Below are 27,995 nucleotides of genomic sequence, written 5' to 3'. Positions count from 1 at the left end.
TCGCCGAGGAGTGCCTTTCTTTTCTGCCGAAGTGCGCACCTGGGTTCGCCGGCATTTCGCGGTGGATCAAATACTTTTAATTGGCATTTTTCTCGGAATTTCAGAGCATGTGCCACGTGCCACTTTTGCCACGTGCCATTGCCACGTGCACCATGCACGTGTACATTTCTTAGAAAAATTAATTATCTATCGTCTTCGAGTGCGACCGATCCCGCAGACAGCTAGCCGGAGCGCAGGGCAAGCAAGCTCGCCCCCGCCCGGGTTCTCACCTCTCCCGAGCGGAGTGGCCCTCGGTGTTTTGGTGAGCACCACCACTCCCGGGCGGATTGGTTACCCCCGGTGCTACGATGGTGTTTTTCATGCCGAGACACTCATGGTGTTCGACGAATACGGCCACAGGTTTCCCCGTGCACGTAGGGCTTCGAGGCATGGAAACTCGCCATGCCTGCTGCTTTTGACCAGTCGTCCCCGAAAACCCCGCTAAATTCATTAAATCTTATGTTTATCTTTAAATTCTCATCCCATGCTCTGAAATGCCTCAATTGGCCAGTTCTATCCGTAACAATCCTCCCCCTCGTACAAAATTCATTTAATTTTGTACCTCATTTATTCCTAGTAGTTTTATTAGTTTTCGTGCCGGACGTATAAAATCACCCGTTCGTGTGCGCACCTCGGCCACTCTGACTTCTTTATCTACACCGGGAAATACTCGTGTAACGGTCCCTTTTCGCCAACTATTTCGCGGTGCTTGTAAATCTACGATCAACACTATATCGCCTACTTCTAAGGGATTTTCCTTTTCGGTCCATTTCTTTCGCGGTACGAGCGTAGGTAAATATTCGCGCAACCATCGTTTCCAAAACGCCTCCGCGAAACTCTGCGCTGTTCGCCACTGTTTTCGCAAACATACATTTTGAAGATCATATCTACCTAGCTGAACCTCACCCGAGGACGATCCTATCAGGAAATGATTTGGCGTCAATGCCTCTTTATCGCGAGGGTCTAACGACACGTGCGTGAGCGGCCGCGAGTTTACCGAATGTTCGGCTTCGGCAAAGAGCGTAGAAAGAACTTCTTCGGAGGGTGCTTGTTCCCTTAAAATCACGTTTAACGCGGTTTTTACCGACCTAATCAATCGTTCCCACGCTCCACCCATATGCGGTGCGTCAGGGGGGTTGAAAACCCATTTCACGCGTTTCGACAATGCGTATTCCTCGATCTTAGCTCGGTCCATACTCGCGGTCGCGTCTTTCAGCTCCTTATCCGCGCCCCGAAAGTTCGTCCCATTGTCGCTGTAGACCACCTGCGGTGTGCCTCTTCGCGCCGCGAGTCTTTGTAATGCCATTATGGCCGAACTAGCACTTAGCGAATGCGCGATCTCTAAGTGGATGGCCCTTGTCGTGAGACACGTAAACAACACTCCCCAACGTTTCTCTCTTCGCCGCCCGATCTTTACCATCAATGGTCCGAAATAGTCGACCCCACAGTGTGTAAAGGGTCTTTGCCGAAAAGCTACACGCCCGACCGGTAGCGCGGACATCAGCGGGTTCTGTGGCCTGCCTCGCCGTATACGACATACAATACACCTACTTATGAGCGAATGTAAAACGCGTCGAAGACCGATTATATGGTATTTTTGCCTTAATTCGTTGACTACCGCGTCGCTACTCGCGTGATAGAACTTCCGATGATATTCTGCAATTAGTAATTTTGTCGCGGGGTGTCGACCCTCAAGTATGATTGGTCGGTTGTCAAAGCCCTCAAGTCCCGTTGCCGTTACGCGCCCGTTTGCCCTCAAAATTCCCTGTTCGTCTACGTATGGATTTAAACCGGCGATTTTACTTCCCTTGTTGATATTACGGCCGTTTCTCCACGCAACTATCTCAGCTCCGAAATATTCTTCCTGGATAACGCGGTACCAATATTGTTCCCCTATCTGAACTATTTCCAACGGTTCTTTCACGGTGTTCTTCCCCTTCCAACGACCGACGATCGCGTGTACTCGTCGCGCGATGACGAGAAGACCGCGCCAACCCATCAATCTTATCGGTAGCGAAAATTCTGCTTTTACCGTCGCCGCCACGTAGACGCACGCTTTCCGCTGCTCCAAACCGTCGATTGTCGCCTTCTTTTTTGCGGTCAACGTTTTTTCTATCGGCCATTCGGATTCCGGACGTCGCAAAAATTCCGGGCCTTCAAACCATCGCGGGCTTATAAATTCGGAGCTATTTTCGAAGCGCGTCGCGTCGTCCGCGGGATTCTGACCGGTCGGAACCCATCGCCACTCCGTCGTCCGCGTGTTTTCCCCGATCTCTCCTAAACGGTTCGCTACGAATACTTGACGCGTCCGCGGCTCCGATCTGATCCACGAAATCACGGTAGTCGAATCTGACCAAAAAACTCGTCTACCGATTTTAATGTCTAGCTCCTTTTCTACGAACGTCGCGAGTCTTGTCCCCATCAGGGCCGCCTGTAACTCTAATCGCGGTATTGTCAACGGTTTTAACGGCGCGACTTTACTTTTGGCCATGATCAAGGAAACGTGCGCGGATTCAGACTCATTTTCGTTTTCGAACCGCAGATAGGCTACCGCCGCGTAAGCCGTTAAGCTCGCGTCGCAAAACACGTGGAGTTGCGCTTCTGACTCCCGCGATTCCGTTACCCCGTAACACCTCGGCATCCGGCATTCTTTTACCCTGTCTATCATGGACACCCACTTGCGCCAACGGACAAAATCTTCCTCCCGTAGTTGGTCGTCCCAATTTATACCGCTTCGCCATATTTCCTGCATGATGATTTTTGACTTTAACGTGAACGGCGCGAGGATACCGAGCGGATCGAAAACCGACATGATAACGCGTAAGAACTCTCGTTTGGTGGGCTTCTTTTCGCCTAGCAGGATTTCTTTTGGTATGTTCTTTAACTCGACATTGAATTTGAGTTCGTCAGTCTGTGTGTCCCAGAAAAGACCGAGGACCCTCTCTCCCCCTCGGTCGCCTAACCGCATGTCGCTCTGCTCTAACCGTTGCCCGTGATCGACGGAATTTCGCAAGGCCTCCGCCTTGTTGCTCGCCCAACCATGCATGGCGAAATTCGCTCGCGCGTTTATCGCGATTACATCCCGAACGAGCTCTGCCGCTTCGCGCACGGTTCTTCGACTCGATAAGAAATCGTCCATATAGCTATCATTAATAATACTTCTAACTGCCTCCGGGTGAGCTTCATTACAATCTTTCGCATTCTTGTCTTTGACGTAGATCGCGCTACACGGGGATGATTTGGCGCCGAAGATTAACGTCGACATCTCGTAAATGTCCGGTTCTCTATTCCTATCTTTTCCTCGCCATAGGAATCTTTGCGCACCACGATCGCTTTCCCGAATTTGCACGCGTAGGAACATATCTGAAATGTCCGCCTTCACCGCGACCGCGTATTGTCTAAACCGAATTAATATTCCCGGCAACGATTTTAATAGGTCCGGACCTGACATCAGCTGGTCGTTCAAACTTATTCCTCCGGTTTTTGCCGCGGCATCGAAAACTAATCGAACTTTATTTGGCTTGTTCACGTTTCGCACTCCGAAGTGCGGTAGATACCACGTCCTAGCCCTCTCTAACGTGTTCTCAACCCTTTGAGCGTAACCCTGGTCTAGAAAGCGCTGCATTTCCTGGTAATATAAACGTGCATATTCGGGATCGCGATCTAACCTTCGTTCTAATAATTCTAACCTTTTCCGCGCAGTAGACAAACCGTTCGTGCTCGGCGCGTGATCGTCCTTCCATAAGAGGCCCGTTTCCCAGATTTTTCCCTTGCGCGAACTGGTTTCCTCTAGTATCCGCAACGCGCGATCCTGCTCGCCTTTACACGCGACGCTATCCTTTATTCCGGTATATTCTAGCGCGAAATAACCCTTTACTAAGTCGTCTAAAGAAGTCAGAGCCTCCCCTGTACATTGGTATTCGCTTACCTCTATTTTGTATACCGCGCGTGAGGAGCATTTTGCGGACCCATGCACGGTCCATCCAAGACGGGAGCGCGAAACCGCCAAATCTGTACCTATTATCTCGCGCAGTTCCCGTGTTACGATTAGGTCCCAATTGTCTTGACCGATTAATAATTCTACTCGTGCTCCGTGGTACGGTCGGATCTCCACGTCTTTGGCGGCATCGTGTACCCGCGCAATAATGTCCCGGCTGATCGACTGTGTGGGAAACTTCAGATTTTTTACGGTTATCGCTCCGCGGATCCGGTGCGTGCCGAAGATCCCTTCCACGTCAAAATCTACTTTTTTGCTATTCTCTAATCGAATTTCTCCTTCGCCTATTCCTTTTATAGACACGTCTATTCGCGAACCCTTTACCCCTAGGTCTCGCGCCAGCCTATCGTCTATCAGGGTGACCGTGGAACCCTCGTCTAGTAACGCGAATGTATCTATTGTTCGCTTCGGCCCACCCGCGCGTACCGCTATAATTTTCAGCAATACGCTTTGCCCGTCTAGTCAACTATCTATGGAACCGCGATTTTCCCCCGACCTGTTGTCGCTCGCGACGTATGCCCTGCCCGACGCACTCTCTCCCCCGGATATCGCCCCGCGCTGAGCCCCATTTTCCGCACTATTTGCGTCGACATATTTATGCAACAGGATGTGATGCTGCCTCTTGCAGACCTTACACATCTCACTTTTGCAATCGTTTCTTGAATGACCGGGCCTCAAACACCCGAAGCATAGGTTGTACTTTTTCACGAGATCCCAGCGCTTACTCACGGGCTCACGGGCAAAGAAGAGGCATTTCGGCGACGGATGATTATCTTTTTTGCAAAACGCGCATTTTCGAGTTTCAGTCGCGTTTGTTTCTACGCGCCTATCTCGCCGTTCTGCTACGCATACCACAGCCGTTTTCGCCGACGGCCGCCGCGATCCACCGAACGCGCCGCGATCTACCCTTTGTGTCGGTCGTTCCGTCGTGAAATCGATATCAAAAATCCCAGCTTCCGTAGCTAATTCGGCTTCCGCGTATATGAAATCCGCGAGTTTCTCGAGTTCCGATTTCTCTTCTCTAACGCTTACGGCGTACCGGTTATATGCATATCGCAATGCTATCGGTATCTTATGTCCCACGGATTTTACTAGTTCGGGGCTGTGCAGGTACCCTAATAACCTAAACGTTTTAAACGCTACCACTGCACTACGTAACTTCGTCGCGAATTGTACGAGCGAAATTCTCCCCGAATCTATCTCCGGTAATGTCTTTAACTCCGCGACGATCTTCTCGGCAGCGGCCCGTTTATTCCCGAAATGTAATTCTAAGGTCTTTATTATTGTGTCCGCGTCGCGGCTGCTCGCGAGCAAAGTTTTAACCACGTCGCGTGCCTCGCCCTTTAGGGCATCGAACAATCGTGCAATGTTTTCGCGGTCCGAGTATCCGCCCGATTCGGATGACGATATATATGCCTCCTTAAAGTGTAGCCACTCTAAGGGATCACCGGAGAAACTAGGTAACGCTTTCGCGGTTGTGAGACGATTTACTAATCGCGAACTTCCTTCCCCTGCGAGCGACGCTTCACGTACCGCCGCTAACGTACGTTCGATAGCCGCGGATAGTCGATCAGTCGGGTCAATAAGGGATTGCTCACCCACGTTTCGCTGACGCCTTACTGGTAACGCGGTGCTGTTGCTCCATGGCTGATGCGTTGCCCTGTCGTCCTCGCTGCCCTGGATTTCCTCCGCCTCGTCGGAGAAGTCCGTGTCCTCGTCGGCTGCGGATGGGATGGTCGCCTCCGTGGGTCGCTGCTGCCATCCTGCTGCGTGACCGCTGCCTCCTGGCAGCTCCTGCTGCCGCTGGTTCCCAGTGGTCCTTGTTGCCCGACGCCCCTGTCGGATGACAGGTAGGATGGGAGACGGTGCCCTGGAAGGCCCCGCAGAATCGTTGTCCTCCATGGTTGCCGGTCCTGGTCCTGGATCTGCCAATGCTCTCGCCTTCGCTGGTCTGCCCCGCTTGGCCGCTGGCTGCTTCCCTGACTGTTGGGCTGCTGCTCGTTTTCCTCGTACCATTGTCTCGAGTAAAGTCCACTTTGTGTGCCACTCGCACTTTCACACAAGTCACGATATCGCGTCAAACACCGTCTGTCCGGTCAAAGTGTCCCGGGTTTTGGCACCAAAAATTGTATCAGAACAACTCAATTTTTCCGACGGTGAATACGCACAGTTTATTTCAATTATTATATAACACACGTATTATAATTTAGTCTGCGAGTGACATCAATATTACAATCAAAGCCGAAATACTTGATCCCGCAACGAAAGTCTTTGCAAAATACAAGTAAAGTCCGTAATGACAACAAGTATGTCCCGTAGTGACAAGTTATAAGTGAAGCCTCGTAACAACAAATATAAAGAATGAAACGCGTAGCAACAAATATAAGAGAATGAATCGAAGTGAAGCGCGGGCCCGGTGCCCTCGCCTATTTTATACGTTTCACTCCCCTACGACGTCTCCTAGCAACCACCCGATTTCTTCGAAATCTGCCACGTGCCCTCCGTCGACCTTGGCTTCGCGGTCATCCCTCTACAACCGATCCTTGCGATGCCGCCCGCCCTTTGCGGCCGAGCCGCCGCGCCGCCACGCCGCGCGCCGATACCGATGTCGCGCCGGCACTTGCCGGTACCCGCCGTCAAACGGAGCGGTCCGCGCCTTTGTACTCGTTTCTCGAAAATTACGCGTCGGGAGACGTCGCCGAGGAGTGCCTTTCTTTTCTGCCGAAGTGCGCACCTGGGTTCGCCGGCATTTCGCGGTGGATCAAATACTTTTAATTGGCATTTTTCTCGGAATTTCAGAGCATGTGCCACGTGCCACTTTTGCCACGTGCCATTGCCACGTGCACCATGCACGTGTACATTTCTTAGAAAAATTAATTATCTATCGTCTTCGAGTGCGACCGATCCCGCAGACAGCTAGCCGGAGCGCAGGGCAAGCAAGCTCGCCCCCGCCCGGGTTCTCACCTCTCCCGAGCGGAGTGGCCCTCGGTGTTTTGGTGAGCACCACCACTCCCGGGCGGATTGGTTACCCCCGGTGCTACGATGGTGTTTTTCATGCCGAGACACTCATGGTGTTCGACGAATACGGCCACAGGTTTCCCCGTGCACGTAGGGCTTCGAGGCATGGAAACTCGCCATGCCTGCTGCTTTTGACCAGTCGTCCCCGAAAACCCCGCTAAATTCATTAAATCTTATGTTTATCTTTAAATTCTCATCCCATGCTCTGAAATGCCTCAATTGGCCAGTTCTATCCGTAACACGAATATTGGAAAAAAACCTAGAAAATGTGAAAATTTCGATATTTAAAAAAGTTGCAACCTCGAATTTTGAAAAATTAACAATTTAGCAATTTAAAAATTTGAAAATTTTGTTACTTACAAATTCTTACCCATATACACATTCGTATACATATGCTACCATGTGTGTACATATAGTTACGTTAATGCTCACTGTACATTTAAAAAAAAACACAACAATACGCTAATTGGCCATCCCCTTCTATGGGTATCAAATGAACTCAAGAATTGTAAATAAATAACAGAATACAATACGCTAAAAAATATCTATCACGTTATTTAACATTTACGTTAGAAAACTGGGTCATTAGCAAAGCCTAAGCACTTATGTTCCATAACTATTGCGTTCGAAATCCAGTAAGGATTTTATCTGTCATTTTTTTTATTGTACTGACCTATTCTTATATTATTGAACGTAGTTTAACAAATGATATAATCATCATAATATGTATAATTCTTCGACATAATAATTTTCATATTATTCTTATAATTTCATTTACAGAGAATAATAAACAATTTCACTTAACTTTATATATGCGATGCAACATTTATTTATTGTATATAAATTCGTTTATTTCATTATTCTAAGAACAAAAACTTCATGAAAATTGTTCAGGTTTCAGCTCTGGCTGCCTAGCGATTAAATTCAAGTCTTCAGTGCTGTTTCACGATGAACTTGCTAATCGCGAGTTTTATTTCTAATGTGATAAACAAACTACGAATGTTTGCACATTTATCTAGAAATAATAGAACATGGACACTGAAAGATATGTAGAAATGTAGTGCATGTATATGAAATAAATGAGTCGCAAAAGATTAATGAGAGATATTAAAAATAATTACTACGTCACGTTATGTTTATCATAAAACTGGTCTGATGACGAGGAAAGTAAATGATATAAATGTATCCTAATGATTTGGTAAATGTATGTGTGTATTCGGGTTGACCTTTGCGGCTTTTGACGGAGCTGTGCGTAACGCTATTGAACGTTTATTTTATTTATTGTACAGTTATTCTTATCTTTCAAGAAGAAAAGTTAAGTAGGAAATATTAAATGAATGAACACTTTATTCTAATTTTGTTTATTATAAAATGAGAAATTTCAATTTGCGAAATTTACGGGATTTCAAGTTATAAAAGTTAAGAATGTAAGGATTCCCAAATGTTATTCTTTGAAATTTAAGAATTTTTTAATTTTTTTTAAATTTTAAATATTCAAGTTTGTGAATTTGGAAATTTTCAAGTTTGGGAATTAACAAATTTAGGAATTTTCAAACATAAAAATTTAGAAATTAAGAAATTTTCAGAGTTTGTAGAAAAGTTGGTAGGTCTCAAGTTTTTGCATTTAGATACCAAGAATATTTAAGCCATTAGAAGTTTAAAAATACAAAAATTAACCAAATTTGTGAAAAGTTGTACCGTACGAAACTGATATGATCATTTTCAAATTTCTAATTTTGTATGTTCTCAAATATTCAAGTTGTCAAACTTTCAAATTTTTTAAATTTAAAACTCTCAAGTTTTCATATTCTTAAATTTTCAGATCTCTTAAATTTCTCAAATCCCCATATTTCAACCTTTTCAAGTCCCAAAATGTTCATATTTCCAAATTTTTTAATTTTCATATTCTCAAAATTCATTGCTTAAAATTTTCATTACTCAAACTTTATATTGCTCAAGCTTTATTTTGTTCAAGCATTATATTGCTCAAACTTTATGTTACTCAAACTTTACATTGCTCAAACTTTATATTGTTCAAACTATATATTGCTCAAGTTTTATATTTCTCAAGCTTTATTTTGTTCAAGTTTTATATTGCTCACACTTTATGTTACTCAAACTTCATATTGCTCAAACTTTATATTGCTCAAACTTAATATTACTCAAACTTGATATTACTCAAACTTGAGATTATTCAAACTTTACATTGGTCAAACTTTACATCGCTCAAACTTCATTTTGCTCTTTGCATTGCTCAAACAGTACAGTGTTAAAAATTCTCATTACTCAATCTTTCTTTTGCTCAAACTGTACGTTGCTGAAATTGTACATTACTAAAAATTCTTACATTCCTACATTCTCAAATATCTAAATTTCCAAATTCGTGTATTTTCAAATTCACAAGATCTGAAACTTCAAAATTCCAAAATGGTCACACCTCTGAAAATCCATATCTCAACTTTTCCAAATCCGCAAAAACCAAAATCTCTATCAATCATTAGCAACACCTGACAAAAATATCTCCATTGTTATATTACAAATTTTGACAACGATAGATAAATAAATTTGATCTTGTCTCGAACAGAGTAATCGCAAGATCTCTCTCCGGTACCTAATATTTAACAATCACGTGTGACCTTCGTAATTGCTTGTTCACGGTACACGCGCGCGCATCCGTATATGCATTACACATTGTGTAACGAGTATCGAGTACATTCGTAGAACGAGGCGTGTCTGTTTTAGAGAAAACTTGCATACAGGTCGTTAGCCGGATCTACGTTACGCAGAATACGATTGCGAAGGATTTCGGTCGTGACATGCATGTTCTATCGACATTCTTTCTTCTTGAACGAAGCGCGAGATACTTTTTTCTCTCTCTTCGTACAGAGGAGTGTTGTTACCGGAGACAGAAGCTTCTTCATTGTGAACTCACGTGGCGTTGAATTGTACTCTTTGATCGTGCGAAACTGAGTGAACGCACTGTATGACGCACTGGGTGGTTCTAGTACAATACGTAGTAATGGCTTTAACGAGAGGTGGCGTGAACTGCACCTTTTCAATCACTCATGGTTCGATCGTTCATTTGATTATAATGATTTTTCACGGTAATTCGTGATACTTCGAGGTCACTTCCTGTTGATAAAGAGATTTCTTTACTTTTCACGAATTATGTTCATAGACTGGAGTCCCTGATCATCAAATTAGGAGCACGTACCAAAGTTTCAGTTTTATGGCGATAATATAATGCTGTACATGGAAAATTGTCTTCGGTCATGCGAATTATTACTAAATACATTGATAGCGATATACGTAGTAATTGATTTGTAACTATCGACTTTTTAAATCTTACTTTTTATGTTCCAAAATGATATTGTTACATTTACAAATTTCTGAATTCACAAAACCACAAATTCTTAGATACAGAATTTCTTTAAATTTTCTAAGTTTCCCTAATTTCTATATTCCTTAACTTTTTAATTTAAAAATCCCATTTCGAACTTCAAAATTTGCAAAATTCTACAAATTCTAAATTTTTGAATGTGCCAAGTTCCTCAACAGCCTAACTAAATCTAAAAGTACTTAAATATCTAAATTCCCAAAATCCAGAATTCTTCAAATTTCAAAATTTCTACATTCTCTAATCGCCAAATTTAAAAATTTTTAAATTACCAAATTACTAAATATTTAATCCCCAAAAACCGAAATTCATGAATTCTCTAAATCTTCAAAGTTCCCAAAATTCTAAATTTTTTACATTCAGAAATAATCAAATTTAAAAGCCTTAAATCTACAAATTGCCATATTCCACAATTCCCTAATTCTTAAAATGCTTAAAGTCCCCACAACCCTAAGTTCTCCAGATTCTCTAAATTCAAAAATTCCTAATTTTCCAAATTCTAATCTTCCTAAAATCCTAAATTCCCCAAACTTCCCAAATTGCTACGTCGCACAATTCTCAAATCCCCAAAATATTAAGTTATTTAAATTCAAAAATCTCCATCACATTCCCAAATCTATAAATCCCTAATTCACCAAATTGACAAATTCCGAAAATCCTCAAAATTATAAATTCTCCGAAAGTCCAAAATTAAATTTTCAAAATTCGCAAGATCTCAAATTTCTGAATTCCCAAATTTGCAACTTGCCATGTCTCCAAATAAAAATTTCTTAAAATGCCAAAAAGTGTTGAAAATATCTAAAATTCTCCATACACCTAAATTTCAAATCCCTCAAATTACCATATTTTTTTTTTAAACTCTGAAATATATGTTCAAACTGACATTGATATTTATTAAATTCAGCCTAAACATTCGTTCGAAGATGCTCCATCTAGTATGCACAAAAAGTTCGGTTACAAGGGGAATTTATCAGCTGAAGTATATTTTGCGAAATATGGGGTTCTTATCGTCGCATAAGGAAGTTATCACATTTATCTTGTTCGCTGTATATACCGCTATTTCCGATTTAACTCGTTCAATAAACGATCATCATTTCATGAAAAAAAAGAAGAAATGATATTTCTACTTATAAATAAGTTTTAGTAATTACGTAGAAAACGATATACCTTGCCAGTGTCAGTGACCTTGAAATATCCTGTCAGGTGCAACATTCCAAGTCAATTTTCTTTGTACATATGTATAACCGTTGTGCTGCCTTAATTGGAGAGATTTTTGCAAGAAACTGCAATTGAATTTTTTAGTATAATAAATATATTTTACTATATATACTAGTAAACACTTATATTTTATTATTTTTAGTATATGTATTTTACTCTATGTGCTATGCACTAATATACATAAACTAAAATACATATGATACATATTATAAATATTGTGTATATTACACTAATTATGTATAATTATTATTTTTTTTTATTAATGAATAAATGACTACTCCACTAATCATAAAAATATTGGTGTACTCTATATAATGTTTGCTTTGTGTATAATTCTTATACATAATTAGTGTAGATACATGTAGTAATGCTATACATTTTCAATAGTGAATACATATGTTTTATTATATTTACCAGTACATGTATTCTGCTATACATATATGTATACATTAATATGTATATTAGTTTATGTATATTAATGCATATATATGTACATATAGTGTATATATATTATGTATATTAGTTTTACTGTCTATACATATACATTTACGATAAAAAAAAGAATATAATAAAGTATGCTATGTTATTCACACTATCGTACACCGCAAATTTATCTGAAATCATTTACGTACATTATAGAACTTAACACTGAAAAGTAATTACATTCGTAAACAAAATTATTTAAAGTGTTGACCATGGCAATTTTCAAGTTCATCGAAATCAGTAAAGCGTGTGTCTTTCCAGAAATAATTACATCAAAACTATTTTTCCGAACATTTTCGAAATCAAAACCAAATAACGGTTACGTCTATAGAGAAAGGTTGTTTGGACGTCCTTGACAACATGTTTGAGAGTCATTGAAATCGGTGAGTCGTAACCTAATTTTTTAACATCAAATACCAGTACTAGGCAGTATAGAAGTACAATAAACTTCAGATACAGTAAGAAACATATTGGTATTATTAACAAGTAGTATATATATGGCTAAAAGGGGCGCAGTACAATGACCTTGATCTTGACATATGTTCTTGAGGTCGTGCTGAGTTTTTCCTTATAACTTAATCATCGCCAGTTGCTTATTGCAAAATTATTAGTAAGAAAATATTTATAAATATATCAATCTAAACTAATCTAACTCAACGTAGTATATTTTGTAATTTAACGGTAGCACTTCATCAGAAGATCATGCTGGGACGTACAAAACTCCAACCACTAAAAATATTACAAAGTATGTCTTACAAAGAAACTACTCATTATCCTAATTTGAAAAAAATTATAAATAATGTTTGAAAGTTGTAACATATTATATAAAAAAAATTAGAAACGTAAAAAATGATGGTTTTCATGGAAAAATTATAACCTTTTTTCAATTTTAATATAATGAGTTAAAATTATATGTGCACACTCTTGGCATATAACTATTTGAGGAAAAAAATAGCAAAAATATCAGGATTTCTGAAAAGTTATTTTTTATGTAAAGTGGCTGAAATTAAAACTAAATTGACTGCGGTCGCATACCTCAGTGTAACCATTACGGGTTAAAAAACATTTTAAGTTAAGTTCGATTAGAATAATATTCCGGTTACACAATTTGAAATTCAAAATAATTTAAATTTATTCAGCTTGATTTATAAATTCATCCATTACATAATTCTCGTTAGGTATGACATAAAATACGAATCTTAAGAATTTTTGCTATCAGATCACGTACAAAATCTTGATTTTTACAAATTTTTTATGGTTGACGATTTTTTAATGTACATTAAGGATTAAATTATAGCGAAAAGTTACTCAGGAACATGTTCTTCACCCTTCGACTTATATTGTGACGCACTCGTGACGCACATTAGAGTTCAGATACAACAAACTTAAATTTGCACCATAAGTAAAATTGGTGTTTAGTACTCATCATAATTTGCAAAAATAATCAAAGATCCCTGAATCCAAAATATATTTCAGCGTTTTTCATTTATCTTAACATTGCAGTTATAATTAATTAACTCTGACTGACTACTGAGAAAATAGTAGGTTAAAAGGTTAATAATATGTATCTAGGTCATTAGAACTAAATATAAGAACATTTAAAGATTTTATTATTATTATTAAGGTGAAGTGGGTTAAGTTCGTAAACGGGGCAAGTGCGTATACAGGCTATTTTTATTACAATATGAGCGAAATTTCTCCATTTAGTATGTTTGTTTCCTTGTTTTGTTTCACTATATCCCCTTTTATATTTCAGCTAAGAATACTTGTTTGCAGTATAGAGTACTTACATCATGCAGTAAAAAGCATTTTATAGCAGATTTGTTAATAATTCTGCTGTTGCCCCATTGCACATGAAATAAAGTTTCAAAGCATTTAACTTCAAGTTACGCTCTTACCCCATTTTCGGGGAAAGTGCAGAGTAGTTGACATTTTAAACAATTTCCTATCAAAATCAAAATGTATAAGGAAAATTAAGGTCTTAGTTAATATTAATTAAATAGTAGTAATTGTGCAAAGCGTTCGATATCGACAGCGTTAAGTATTTACATAGCAGACTGAAAATACATACGTTTAAATACCAACTTTACAAAAATCAGTCTGCACTTACCCCACTTCACCTTAATTAATTACCACGTTAATTAGATATTAGCACATATAAGATTTAGAGGCATAAAAATTAATAAATGTGATATGTTTTTTTGCAGTAACAGCAGGTATCGAGCGTACACGAGGATCTGATAAAATGATCGGCCCATGTTGGATCATCCTTTCGATCATCCTCGTCACGTGCAACGCTTTCGATATTCTTCGGTGCTCATCAGAATCGAGATGTACTTGCCACAATGGATATGAAGGTGATATTCAACTATACTGTCCAACAGAGAACCAGTCAGCCTTCATCGTGAATGTAAAACCAAAGGATTATATTCGGGTGAGCATGAGTGACTCAATGATTCTTCGAAAAGAGTATCCATATACATAGATACGGAACGTGGGAGGTGCAGTGGAATGTAATATAACTGTATCTTCTCATTTTATACAAAACACGTGGACTGAGGTCGGTGTAAATGTATTCTTTCGATGTTCTACAAGGAATATATTTAGGTACCTTGTTTATGGGATACATTAATTATTCAGCGATAATAATTCATTTTGGAATAGATACATGTAACACGTCACTCAATAAGTCCCCGGCCTGACACATATATGGCGACACTGGTGACAAACCCACGTTATTTTCGAATAATACTAACCTTCAAACAGTACGTGTCAAAATTTCATGGTATTCTGACCAATAGTTTAGAAGTTACAGTCATTTTAGTACCCCCAGTTTCGTAATTTTGAAGACAATGGATAGAAAGGAATTTCGTGTGTTGATTAAACACTGTTTTTTAATCGGAAAAAATACTGTTGAAGCCAAAAAGTGACTTGATAAGCATTATAGGAACTCTGCACCAGGAAAATCAACTATCATTGACTGGTATATATTGCAAATATGAAAAAAATGCTCCAGGGAAAGAATTTGGCTCAAATGAAGAAGTGATTGCGGAAACTGAAGCTTATTTTGGGGGTAAAGACAAATCGTTTAATATAAAGGGAATTGAAAAGTTAGAGGAGCGTTGGAATCAATATATCACACTGGAAAGAATGTATATTGATGATTAAAGTGGATTTTGTACAAAAAAATTTGTTTTTCTTAGTTAGACCGGAGACTTATTGAGTGACGTGTTATGTTTTGTACATGGCAGACCTGAGGAAATTCTATGAAATGTCTTTCGCGTTTGGAATTTGTGTGGGATTCTATGCTTGGAAACGTAGAGATTTTGGGTTTTTAAGTTTTTAAAATAATTCTTGAATTTACTTATTTATAAGACACTAAGTTTTTAAGTTGCCAATTTTCAAAATTCTAAATTTTTAAGTTTTCACATTTCCAAGATACTACATTCTTAAGTTTATAAATTTCCAAAATATTAAATTCTTAAGTTTCAAAGTTTTCAAAATACTATATTTACGAATTTTCAAATTTCTAGTGTATCAAATTCTTAGATTTTCAAAGTAACAAATTTCCAAAATATAAAATTCTTAAATTTCCAAAATACTAAATTTACGAATTTCTAAATTTCCAGAATGCCAAATTTGTGAATTCCAAATTTCCAGAATACCGAATTTTTAGGTTCCCAAATTTCCAAAATACTAAATTTCAATATTGCAAAATTTTCAAATTTTCAAATATATCGAATTTCCAAATTTCTAAATCCCTAAACCCCTAAAATATCAAATCCCCATATTTTCAAATCCCAAATTTCCATATCACTTATTTACTCCAAATCAATCAGTGTGAAATATACATTTAATTAATTTGAATCATTCTAAATGTATTTTGTTACAAATATCTCATTTTTCATTTATTTTTCATTTATTTTTTATTTATTATTAATGAAACTACTCATTATATTTTACATAAGCTACTATTCTACGAACTTTCTATATTTTAATTGATTCTTTTTAAATCAATTCTCAATTAAAATCGCTCAAATATAATATTTGAAATCTTCTATGGTCATGCGGATCGCTCATGAATTTTCATCGACATAAAAGAATTCAGGCTTTCACTTTCCATTATGTAACATCCTTATTGTCAGTTTACGTGCAGCGGAAACTGAGTTAAAAACTGTATTATATCGTGAATCAGTAGAATATTTTTCAATTTCCAATTTAAATCAAAGAGAAAATATAAAAAAATAACATATAATTTTTACTTTCCAATAAAAATATGTTCAAACATATTAAATAAAACAAAGTTGTTCCAAAAGTAATTATTAATGCAGTATTAATTAATTAATAATTAAAAGTATAATAGTAGCAAAAAGAATTAATTTTTGGTTAGAACAAATCCTCGAATTTGCAAATTCACAAATTACTTTCAAATCTTTAAATTCCATAATTTTTAAACTCCTTTGAATGTTTAAAAATGAAATTATCCGTGATTATAAATAGTGACAATACGTCTGTAGCCTATTATATTCATTCTCAATCTACTATAATAATGTAGATAATTAGGATTATTTCTAAAAATAAGATTGATGTAGAACTACTTAATCATACCTAACAGAAGTACTTAACCATAACACCATTTTTTAATTAAAACTCATATTCACCTGTTTAGATCGATTGTGAGAAAACACCGCAATGGACCGAATTCCGCTCCTTCAACTTCATCCCGAAAATCGAAATGAAGTCCGTCTACATCCGCATGTGCAATCTGCCAACAAACTCGAGCCTCGGTGAAATCGTCAGCATGTTCGGCACAAAAAACGTCGACAGATTACTGTTTCAATCGTACGGCAACATGAGCAGCAACCTGAACAGGCAGCATCTGAAGGATTTTCCGAAATTGAAATGGTTGATCTTATCCAGCAATGGCTTAACGAATCTCAGCAGTGACCTGTTCGCGGACGTTCCTCATATAACCTGGCTCGATTTGCGGGAGAACAACGTGCGTTTGTATCCAGGAATTTTCAACAACACTCCGGAACTCCAGGTGTTGGAACTAGGCAACAATATGATGAGCCAAATCGAACCGAACGTATTCGACCCACTGACCAAGTTGGAGTTGCTGAATTTGTGGTTGAACAAGTTCACCGAACTTAAACCTGGCATATTCGACAAACTGGTGTCTTTGACTTCTCTGGATTTGAACTCTAATTATCTGACCACCCTGCCCGAAAACATTTTCGCGAAATTGTACAATCTGAAAACACTTAGTTTGTACAGCAACAACTTCACCTCCTTCCCGGAGGGTCTGTTCAGATACAATGTGAAATTGAAGAATATTAATTTATCCAACAATAAAGTGAACATGACACTGCCGAGAAGGTTCTTCGCCAATTTGACGCAACTCGAGGTGCTGAAATTGAGACGCGATGGGTTGATGACCTTGCCTGAAGACATATTCCGGAACTGTTCGTCCTTGAAGAATCTTACCGTGGACAGCAATTATTTGGTATCGCTACCTAAACGCATATTCGAGGGACTGCATGAACTGTTGGAGCTGGATCTCAGTTTTAACAGACTGATTTCGTTGCCCGATGGAATTTTTTTGGATGCGACCAAGATGGTGTACTTGAACTTGCAGGGAAACCGGTTCACTTCGATTTCGAGGCACGTGTTATTTACATTTTCTCGTTATTTTTAGTATTTGTTTAAAAAGATGTTTGGAAATACTGTAATCTAGTCAGAAATGTAATCTCTTATATTGCTGTGAATGAGCTGTCATATGTTTCTCTAACTTCTAAAATATTTTTACAATGTAAGATTTCCATCATTTTTAAGATATTTTTAAAATATAAGATTCTCATAATTTTTTAAGTGCTTGTAGAATATAACATTCCTATAATTTTTAAAATATTTGTAAAACATTCCCACAATTTTTAAAATATTTGTAGAATATAATATTCCCACAATTTTTAAAATATTTATAGAATATAACATTCTCAAAATTTGTTAAATATTTGTAGGATATAACATTCTCAAAATTTTTAAAATATTTGTAGAATATAACATTCTCAAAATTTTCAAATATTTGTAGAATATAACAATCTCATAATTTAAAAAATATTTTTATAATATATTTTGTAACTTCTAAAGTATTTTCATAATTACCGAATATTCTTGTAAACAGTATTGTAAAAATTACAGGGGCCTCTTCAGCAACTTAAAATCGCTGACATTCTTAAATATGGAGGGAAATCAGTTACAAACCATTCAAGATAGGAGTTTTAGTTCAATGACAAATTTACGGATTGCGAAGTTTTCTAACAATCAGCTCACGTTCTCCTCACCTTTTGAAGACGAATTTGGAAAGAAATCACCATTTTATGATTGCACATCTATTGAAGAATTGCATCTGTCTCATAACAATATTACGGAGATATTTGGGGATTGGATTATAAACGCTTTACAGCTACGTCTATTGAATCTCAGTTACAACAAGATACCTTATATAACGGTAAGTTACAAAGTTGTACTCTAATTTTTAATTTTTAAATCTACAAATTAAAAAATGTCTTAACAATACATTTCCAAATTAAGAACCCCCTATATTTTGTTTGCTATACTTTACTTATTTATTTACAATTGATTTCAGACCGAAGATCTACAATTTTTGTCCAACAATATTGAAGTGGATCTAAGGCACAACAAAATTAAGCACGTCTCTCTACGCGGAGCTGAAGCAGTAGCGAAATATCAAGAAGTTCCACGTAATGTGATAATATATGTCGACGACAATCCTGTAATGTGCGACTGCGATTTGTACGACTTCCTTCGTTACCTAAACGGAGATATGCATCCTTTCGTTCAGAATTACTTTCACATAATACCAGGCAATTTGACCTGTCACGGTCCTGCAGTGCAGACCTGCATGGTCGTGGATAAATTGCAGTCGAAATCTTTCGTGTGTCCGACATTGAAACCATGTCCCTCTGGATGTTCCTGTTGGATCAGACGAAATGATAACGCATTGCTTGTCGATTGTTCTTACAAAAATTTAACGCAAATACCGCAACACATTCAGACCATTTTTGATTACCGGCTTGAATTGAATTTTGTCGGAAATAACTTGACAAAAATGCCATCTTTAGCCGAGATTGGTCTGAACAACGTGTCGACACCTACGTTACTTTTGGCCAATAACAGTCTTAAGGAGATATCCTTGGACGAGTTACCATCAAATATTGAGGTACACTATTTTTGTTAACAATAAAATCTTTATAATTTATAGATGCATTTGCTAGACTTACTTTTAGTTACCTTTTTGTTCTTCAGCTGATAAAATATAATCTTTCTTAAAATATAGTACTTCCTAAATAAATCAGTCTGTAGAGATATAATCTACCTTAAGAATATAGATAAATCTCTATTAAACTCTTAGCTTTAAACATTGATTGAAGTAAAATTGAATTTTTTCAGATACTAGAACTACATAACAATAAGTTCACCAGGCTCAGATCCGATGTTTTGCAATTCTTAAAGAATTCCACAACGCTGAAGGAGCTTACACTACATGGAAACCCATGGGCATGCGATTGCGAAACAAAAGATTTCCTAAACTTTATTCAAACGAGAGCCGGAAGAATTATTCAGCATCCGTCACTGATCCAATGCGAAGGTAGCAAATCTCCAATGCTGAAGATGACGGTAACGGATTTGTGTCCAACGGATACCGCAATGATCGTAGGAGCAAGTTTGTCCATAGCTATCGTTGGATTAATTATTGGTACTTTGATAGCACTATACTATCGCTACCAACAGGAAATCAAAGTGTGGTTATACGCTCATGAGTTATGTTTGTGGTGGGTCACTGAAGATGAATTGGACAAAAACAAGCTGTACGACGCGTTCATTAGTTATTCTCACAAAGATGAAGAATTTGTTATGAACGAATTAGTGAAGAAACTAGAAAGTGGTCCCAGGCCATTTAAACTGTGTTTGCATCTTCGTGATTGGCTAGCTGGTGAATACATAACAACGCAGATCATAAGATCCGTTGAAAACTCGAGACGAACGGTAGTGGTTCTGTCACCAAATTTCATAAACAGCGTTTGGGGGCGAATGGAATTTAAAACAGCACATCGTCAGGCCCTCAGCGAGGGCAGAGCAAGAGTAATTTTGATTTTATATGGCGAAATAGGTCCTACCGATAATTTAGACCCAGATCTCAAGACGTACTTGAACATAAACACGTACGTGAAATGGGGAGACCCTTGGTTCTGGGACAAATTACGATATGCTTTACCTCATCCACCGGAATTAACCAAAAATACGATGAGAAGAAAGATCTTCGAGAAACATCAACCTTGTATTCAAATTAATAGCGAAAAGAAAGAACTCATTTATCCTGTTGGTGCTTCAGAACTATCACCCGCGTCTACTACTCCACCAGCAGATACTCTCAAAGTATTTTTATGTAATGAAACAAAGGAAGAGAAAGAAGAGGATTCCGATAAAGTATCTACGCCAGATAGTAACGCTAAACTCATACTCACATCTGATGAATTAATAAAACATAATTTGAATAAGATTCAGTGTACTACTGTATGATCGTAGACTGTATGTAAATATGGACATGAAATATTTTTTAAGATTGAACATATCGGATGAAAAATCTCGTAATTAAATGCTTTTATTGTGTGACTTCTGAATCGCAAATATTCGTGATGAACTAATTGCAGAAAAATAAGTAATTACAATCTCGAATTATACTATTGCATGAAATATGGTACAATCAGAATGCAGTAATTTTACTTGCGAAAATGAACTAAAATATTAGTAACCGTTTTTCGTGTATAGGTTAGGCATAATTGTGTGGTGAAATCATGTTTCAAAGTTTCAGATTTTCAAGTTTATAAATTTTCAAATTTCTAAATTTCTAAATTATCCAATTTATAAATTCTCAAACATCTAGATTATCAAATTTTCAAACTCATAAATCCAAAACTAGTCAAAAACCTAAATTCTCAATTGTACCACATGTCTTACCATATCCTGTATAATAATGTTATAATACATAATGCAATGCGTGGAATTTACTATTACATTTATTTTATGTCAAATGACTGGTACAGATTTAATCAGACTTTGAATATGTCAGTTAACATATCTGTTATGCATAGAGACAAATCACACATGAGGACTGAATACATTTAAGTTTTAAAGAAATGATAGATTCCTGTAAATAAGTATTTTTTGTAATTTTGTATGGTTCTAAATAGGGAGTACGTTGCGGTTGCTGTTGAAATAATCATAATAGAAATAGAACTCATATTACATTAAACATATATAGAATTATTTTTATAATTTAAAGTTAGTTTTCATCTAAAAAAGCATACTTGATGTATGTATATTGTGCACCCTTGTTTATCATTTATATGTATATTAAATTATTATCGTTTATATATTCCATTAGTTCTTTGTACAGGGAACTAGGAAATTATGTTTCATAAAAATTAGAAATGAATAATTATAGATAACTATTGAAATCGTACGATATCAAGTATGATATTAATTAAATAAGATATCATACGATTTCAATATACATTGTACATATACATAATACATTTTTACATCTTCATACTGTAATTCAATTTACATTACCATTTAATTTTAATTTTCTCTATAAACTTACAAATATATACTGTACATAGATATATTATGTTACTACACCAATCATATGTTTGTAGCTCAATTTTATGAGCATGGATGATTCTTTTGTTACGTAATCTTATATAAATTGAAAGTAAATTATTCCTATGTAATCAAATAATACAAACCGACAAAATACCGACTGCGACAATAAATAAAGAATCTCTATATAAAACATGAATTAATGTTAAAACTATTGTTATTAAATTAATAATCCCAATCAAAGTCACTTAATATCATTCTATGACATAGTAGATATATGTATAATAGTATATTTTATCTATGTCCAAAAAAATTATGAAAACTGTAGAGTCGTTTTCATCAGTTTCAAACAATTCAGTACCTACTTTAGAACTCATTTAAAAGGTGCAATATGTATCAGACAAAAAGCTAATACCTCATATACCTCATTTCAATAATTTAGCACAGCTTGTACAGACTTTGAAATACTATTGACTGAATTTTTTAATTTATTTATTAAGAAAATATGCGACTTTTCTTGTACGCTTAATCCGACATTCTTATACGTGTAAAGTAAATAATAAAACAATAATGTGTAAAAATAAAAAGCTGAGTGGAAAAATAACTCGACCATTATTAGCATATTATTTATAAGTATTTTACATATAAGGAAAGAAATAAAATATAACAGTTGTTGGTGGAAATATTATTTACAGATACATCATTATTCAAAAATCTTAATCTGTTTCATACACACATTAAGTATCTCCTTATAAATAGATGTACACATAATTACAACAGAACACACAATCTGTAGTTATTATTTTACAAATACAAAGCTTTGTAGAAAGATTACATTTACTATTTTGCAAACTATACAAGACCTTGACTAGTATATCAATTTTGAATCACAATTGCAGGACAGGTTCATCTATGATCAAAAATTATACAGTTGAGGTTTCGATAAAGTTCGTTTGGTACTGTCTTGATTATTATACATTACATTATTCCGTTTATATTGCATTTGACACATACCATTAATGTAGAAAAAGAAAGAATTATTTGCATTTAGAGTGGTCTCTGTTACATAAAATATTTTGACAAAAAAATATACAATGTTTTTATCAATCCGTTAACAGTGTTTAAAGTCTTTAATAAAATATTGCAACAAAAATTATGGAACAATATAAATACTTATTATCACATATGTTCACTTTAGGAATAATACATATAACAAAAAATGCAAACATAAAACAAAATTCTTCTTAATTAATTTAATAAATGAAAATGTTCTGGAATGTTTATAAAATGTATTCAAATTTATAACTTTATTATTTGTAGCGATAATTGGAAAAAAAAACTGCAACTGGTAATATACATGAACTACATTAGTTTAATTCAAAATTATTTTGTTATTCAAAAGTAAAAGCCAAGTTTAAAATATAGAGAAAATAAGAAAGTTTAAAAAATAAATATATTCTGCACTTCTTCTATCATATTGTTCAACTAAATAGTCTTCAGTTCTTAAAAAGCCTCTTATTATGTATTTTCTTTGCAATTTTAGACAAACCGCTAAGTCACAGAGGAACAAACATTTTATAAAAGAACATCAAGCAAAGTAAAATTCGACGTTGAATATTTCCCCTATGTCACCAGCATAAAAACCACGTATTACTGTATAATACGTATATAAATATTTTCAATGTTTTATGCAGCATAACTACTGTAACAAATTTTTAAATAATTATCAGTCTATTGTAGCAAGCTAAACAAGGAGACAGAAATACTCCCTTTTATGCATTTCGTAAATGTTACTTATTCCGTTCAAGGCTTGAGAACATACCATAAAGAAAGCAGGGGAATCAAACTACGCATTCAACATATCATCATCACTATCTGTCTGACATTGTGTAGGATCATCAAGAAGAAGGCGAGCCTCTTCCGTTGTATCAACCTAAAACAAAATAGTATGCATTCATTATTAATTATTTAGTTAGTAAATTTATTTAACTAAAGTATCATAAATTACAGCATTATAAAATAATGTAGTTTTAGCATATCCTTTAGAAATAAATAGTATCTACAAAATAACTCAGTAGTTATTACTATTTAAATATGCAAAAATTGCATGGTTTTCAGAATCAACTATTTCAAGGAAGTAATTAACAGTTATTAAATAAGAAACATACCCTACAATATTGTACACGACCACTACCTCTTCTCGAAGAAAAGGGGTTGAAACAAGAACGTAAACAGGCTCGCTTATCTGGATCTCGAAAATAAAGCAATGCTACTACCCAAACGATAATACTTAACACGATACCTGCCACCGTACAGGCTGAAATAAATAACACATGAGGTAAAAGAACAACATTTTATCAATATATGAAGTTATTTGATTTGACTTCTTAAGGAATTTAATGATCTTATACTTACTATGACTAGCAGAAATGCCTTGAACGTTTTCATGTATATCTGAAGCAGCAGTTGGCTGTGAAGTATTCGACTGCCAAGTGCAAGTAACGTTAGTGTACCATTCAAATTCCGCACTACACGTTGATTCCTATATTAGAAAACAACAGAAAATACAAATATTATCCAAATTATTGTATAATTAAAAGCAATTGTAAAATGTTAACTTACCCATAGCAATTTTGGAACACCAATACCTATGGATTCATTGCATATGAATCGAACTTCAGAAGCATAGGAACCTAATTTAAAAGTATCAAAAAATAAACTTATAAATTACATTAAAACTACTTCAGAATCATTATATTACACGTACTTACTGTTTCCACATTTACTACCATCCGAATATTGTAATCTTATGACATTTCTACCATAATCGAAAAATACGTTTTTAAATGATCCATAGGCATTGTTTTCTTGACATATTGCAGAATTATTACAAAGCTTTTGACCTCCACATATATTTATGCTATATGTTTTTCCTTGTTTGTTTTTTACCTGCAAGATTATATCCAATAACTTTATTAAATTATTTTGAATTAAAAGTAATGTTCAGAAAAATAAAATTAAATTTATTAATACAAAAAGCATGTCATATGTACTGAATATCATTGAACTTACATAATACACTTGTTGATTTTTGTGTAATAAAGACAAATTACATTCATGTAAAAGTAATTGATCTTTTATAATACAGGGAGAAATCAAATAACCCATTACAGCACCACATGTAATGCTAGTTTTCCACTCAAAAACGTAAGTACAGTCTTTGTATTCCTTGAATTCTGGAGATCCCTTAAAGAGTCAATCATAAAATAATTACACAATCATAACATTTATATATGCATGTATCTATTGATTATTACCTTGTCTTTATAATCACACGGAAATGTGAAGTTCGAAGAAATTAATTTATTTGGATTTTCAGGGCAAGGTGATCCACCTATGTATCGTAACATTGTTTTACGATCGCTATTTATTATAGGCCTTTCCTTTGGAAATCCTAAACTCTGTCAACAAATTACATTGTTATTTTTTAATTGTATTTATAAATATCTACATTTACATAATTTATTTTAAAATTCCGCACATCACAATTAATTGAAATCGTTTTACGTAGTTATATTAATGTATATAAAATTTCTACTTACGACTTCGTTTATGTAATCATTATTCGCATTTAATGAAGCTTTGCAAACTGCACTGCCATGTGTACATGTTAAACCTGGTTTAGGAACCAATGGTCTGCATATATTTATATGAAATTCCGTTTTATTCACTTTCACAACGTAATTACTGGTAGAACTTATCAATGAACTTAAGTTTATCTCACTGTCAGCTGTAGTACACTTCATCTATGAAATTAAAAATTTGTTTAAATGTACTTTACGATGAAACGAAACAGGAGAATTATAAGAGGAATAATCATCATAAAATAAAAACTATGTATTCAATTAATAATCTAACCCTTTTCTCGCAAACTAAATTAGTGTTCCAATGTATAATTAACTGACACGAATTTTGTTCCATAACAAGTGGTTTATTCGGCGATCCTTCTGCTCCACACAAAAATGCAATAACCGTATAACGGCGTTGTTTATTTCCGCAATCAGCTCCATTCGTGTAATTTAAATATGGTCCACCTTCTTCCCACATGAGATTTGTATTTGCTATTCCCATAGATGTACTATTTTCAGTCAAACAAGCACCTACAATTAAATATGAAAATAGTTATAATACAACTTTTAATATAATATATACAAATTTTTCCTCAACGGATTAAAAATCTTTAAAATAACCTGTTCCAGATACACAGCTTGAATTTGAAGGTGGTGTACACACTCCAAATGTATACTTTGTTCCATCTTGAGCGTTAGCATAAAAGTCATGATTCATTAAAGATTGTAAATCATACCTGCAATATATCATTCGTTACAAATTTTGTTGAATGTAATACATAATAATACATATGCTAAAAATAATTTGAATTAATCTTACGTAAAATTTGTAAGAGGATTATTGACTGTACATTTTCCAGCAGTTATTGCACTATGATTACGCAAAGATTCTATACTACATGCTTCTGCAGTTTTCCATATTATTCGATAATGACATTCTTCACTTCCTCCCACATACTCTGGAATTGTATCCTAACAAATAAGAAAAAAGATTAGCAAAGAACAGAGGAAAAATAGACAATTTGATTTATAAAATTTACCAAAGCTTTAAAATCACATATGAAAGTAATGGTGGTTTTAATATGTGGTTCTAAAATATGCTTTGTACACAAATCTCCTTGTTCGTACACAAGCTGTAAGTGCCCATCTTCCTGGATAGATAATGGACTCTGTACATTACCCAAAGTTACATATCTATAAATAAATTTTTATCTATGTAGTAAAACTCAAAATTGCTATTAAAAAGTATTTAAAAAACTTTTATATCTAAAAGTGAAGCATATATACCTAGATTTTGAAGGATCTCGTAAACAAGCTCCCGTACGTGTTTGACACAGAGCATTGTATTCAAATATCACGGAATGGCAAACATTTAATATAATTTTTGGAGATGTATTATTACCCGTATGAATAACATAATTTTCTGAATATTTTGTTAAATGAGATAAATCATAATGCAATCCATTATTTGTTACTGCACAATTCTGTGTAACTCTAGGACCACAAGCTAGAGCAGTTTTCCATACCATGTATAAATCACACTGATTTGCATCCTAAAATTTCATTAATATTAAAACTTCATAATGTCAATCATAATTAAGTTTACGTTGAAAAATTCTCTATATAATCTTTTATATGTACATGAGGATATATCTCAGGAAAAGAATCGCTTCCAGCTTGGTAATCACATTTCATGATTATATGTACAATATAATTAAGTTTAGATGTACAACTGTCCCCTGTAAATATAAACTTTATTGTTCCATTTTCTGCATTTATTTTTGGTGGTGTCTTCCCTGTAACATTAAGATAAAGTTATGTAAATAAAAAGCAAAAGTAGTTTTAACATTTCAAGAATAGATAAGAAAACATTAAAACCTATTCCTTTCTCTTCTTTATTTCTTGTCAAACAAATGGCGTATCCATCCTTTCCATTGCACTTTTGTTTTAACGGCATACATAATTGTAGTCGAATAGTTTCATTTAGGTCTTCAAAACTCAATGTAACATCTTTCGTAGGATTTGAAAGACTTGTCAAGTTGTAAGAAAAGGTCTTTAAAACTGGTTCATGAATTATACAAAAATTATCACTCATTACAGGTGCATTCTATGTAAAAAAATAAATAATAATTATAGTGCAGTTTGAAATGTAATAAGACAACATTTGAACAAATTTATATTAATTTTGTCATTTCCAAATATAAAAAGTTCAGAGTGCTAAATATAATACACTAAAAATTCGTTGATCTAACAAAATATATGCAAAACCTAGAACACTCCTTTAATTTAAAAGTTGTACAATTTACATATATATAAATATATATACAAAATATAAATAAATAACATTAAAGAAGTAAATTTAGTACTTACAGCAAAGACAGCAACAGTTGCAAAATAATAAAAAGATAGTAAGATATTTAACTTATACATGTTCTTTCTTTGTTTAATAACAAATTGATCACATTGTAAATATTTAATAGAGTTACACTCATAACAATATTGTTCGTCGTTGAAAATTACAAAATAT

At 35.4% G+C, this 27,995-nt stretch overlaps 3 protein-coding genes across 6 annotated transcripts in view; 1 reads left to right on the top strand and 2 right to left on the bottom strand.

The window, feature by feature from the left end:
• The window catches only part of LOC143264784 (uncharacterized), a 29,552-nt gene extending 23,500 nt beyond the window's left edge, over positions 1-6,052 (bottom strand). The window contains exons 1-2 of the mRNA XM_076533452.1: positions 4,570-6,052; positions 671-4,464 (exon numbers count right to left, since the gene is read on the bottom strand). Coding sequence (XP_076389567.1) covers positions 671-4,464; positions 4,570-6,052 — 5,277 coding nt within the window. The remainder of the gene's footprint in view (positions 1-670; positions 4,465-4,569) is intronic.
• The window catches only part of Tl (toll like receptor), a 33,911-nt gene extending 11,873 nt beyond the window's left edge, over positions 1-22,038 (top strand). Inside the window, exons 2-6 of the mRNA XM_003704944.3 lie at positions 14,360-14,586; positions 16,822-17,816; positions 18,354-18,663; positions 18,802-19,395; positions 19,626-22,038. Of these exons, the coding sequence (XP_003704992.1) occupies positions 14,398-14,586; positions 16,822-17,816; positions 18,354-18,663; positions 18,802-19,395; positions 19,626-20,756 (3,219 nt within the window). The 5' untranslated portion in view covers positions 14,360-14,397 and the 3' untranslated portion in view covers positions 20,757-22,038. The remainder of the gene's footprint in view (positions 1-14,359; positions 14,587-16,821; positions 17,817-18,353; positions 18,664-18,801; positions 19,396-19,625) is intronic.
• Positions 22,039-22,509: 471 nt separating this feature from the next.
• Positions 22,510-27,974, bottom strand: Lerp (lysosomal enzyme receptor protein). 4 transcript variants are annotated; one of them, XM_012289198.2, is made up of 17 exons: positions 27,839-27,974; positions 27,347-27,575; positions 27,110-27,264; positions 26,756-27,021; positions 26,509-26,662; positions 26,289-26,440; positions 26,090-26,205; positions 25,758-25,999; positions 25,442-25,645; positions 25,157-25,300; positions 24,912-25,085; positions 24,611-24,788; positions 24,462-24,532; positions 24,255-24,381; positions 24,008-24,156; positions 23,662-23,772; positions 22,510-23,541 (listed from the first exon to the last, which is right to left on the bottom strand). In XM_012289198.2, exons 1-16 carry the CDS (start codon positions 27,896-27,898, stop codon positions 23,686-23,688), a joined length of 2,508 nt encoding a protein of 835 aa, XP_012144588.2. In that variant the 5' UTR covers positions 27,899-27,974; the 3' UTR covers positions 22,510-23,541; positions 23,662-23,685. The 4 variants fall into 4 exon arrangements, 3 of the variants coding, with proteins under 3 accessions (XP_012144588.2, XP_012144589.2, XP_012144587.2); XM_012289199.2 differs by having other exon boundaries at positions 22,510-23,538; XM_012289197.2 differs by having other exon boundaries at positions 22,510-23,772.
• Between the last annotated feature and the right edge of the window lie 21 nt (positions 27,975-27,995).

The sequence above is a fragment of the Megachile rotundata genome, chromosome 7, assembly GCF_050947335.1.
Source record: "Megachile rotundata isolate GNS110a chromosome 7, iyMegRotu1, whole genome shotgun sequence".
Classification (NCBI taxonomy): Eukaryota; Metazoa; Arthropoda; class Insecta; order Hymenoptera; family Megachilidae; genus Megachile; species Megachile rotundata.
This window is presented reverse-complemented; position numbering and strand designations above follow the sequence as displayed.

What these genes read in the sequence shown, in the direction of transcription:
- Lerp (XM_012289197.2), bottom strand. Translation starts at nt 27,898, where the DNA reads ATGTATAAGTTAAATATCTTACTATCTTTTTATTATTTTGCAACTGTT. An exon ending in AATCCTCTTACAAATTTTAC is followed by an intron (nt 26,206 to 26,288) that starts GTAAGATTAATT and finishes GATATATTGCAG; the next exon opens with GTATGATTTACAATCTTTAA. An exon ending in AGGCATTTCTGCTAGTCATA is followed by an intron (nt 24,157 to 24,254) that starts GTAAGTATAAGA and finishes TATTTATTTCAG; the next exon opens with CCTGTACGGTGGCAGGTATC.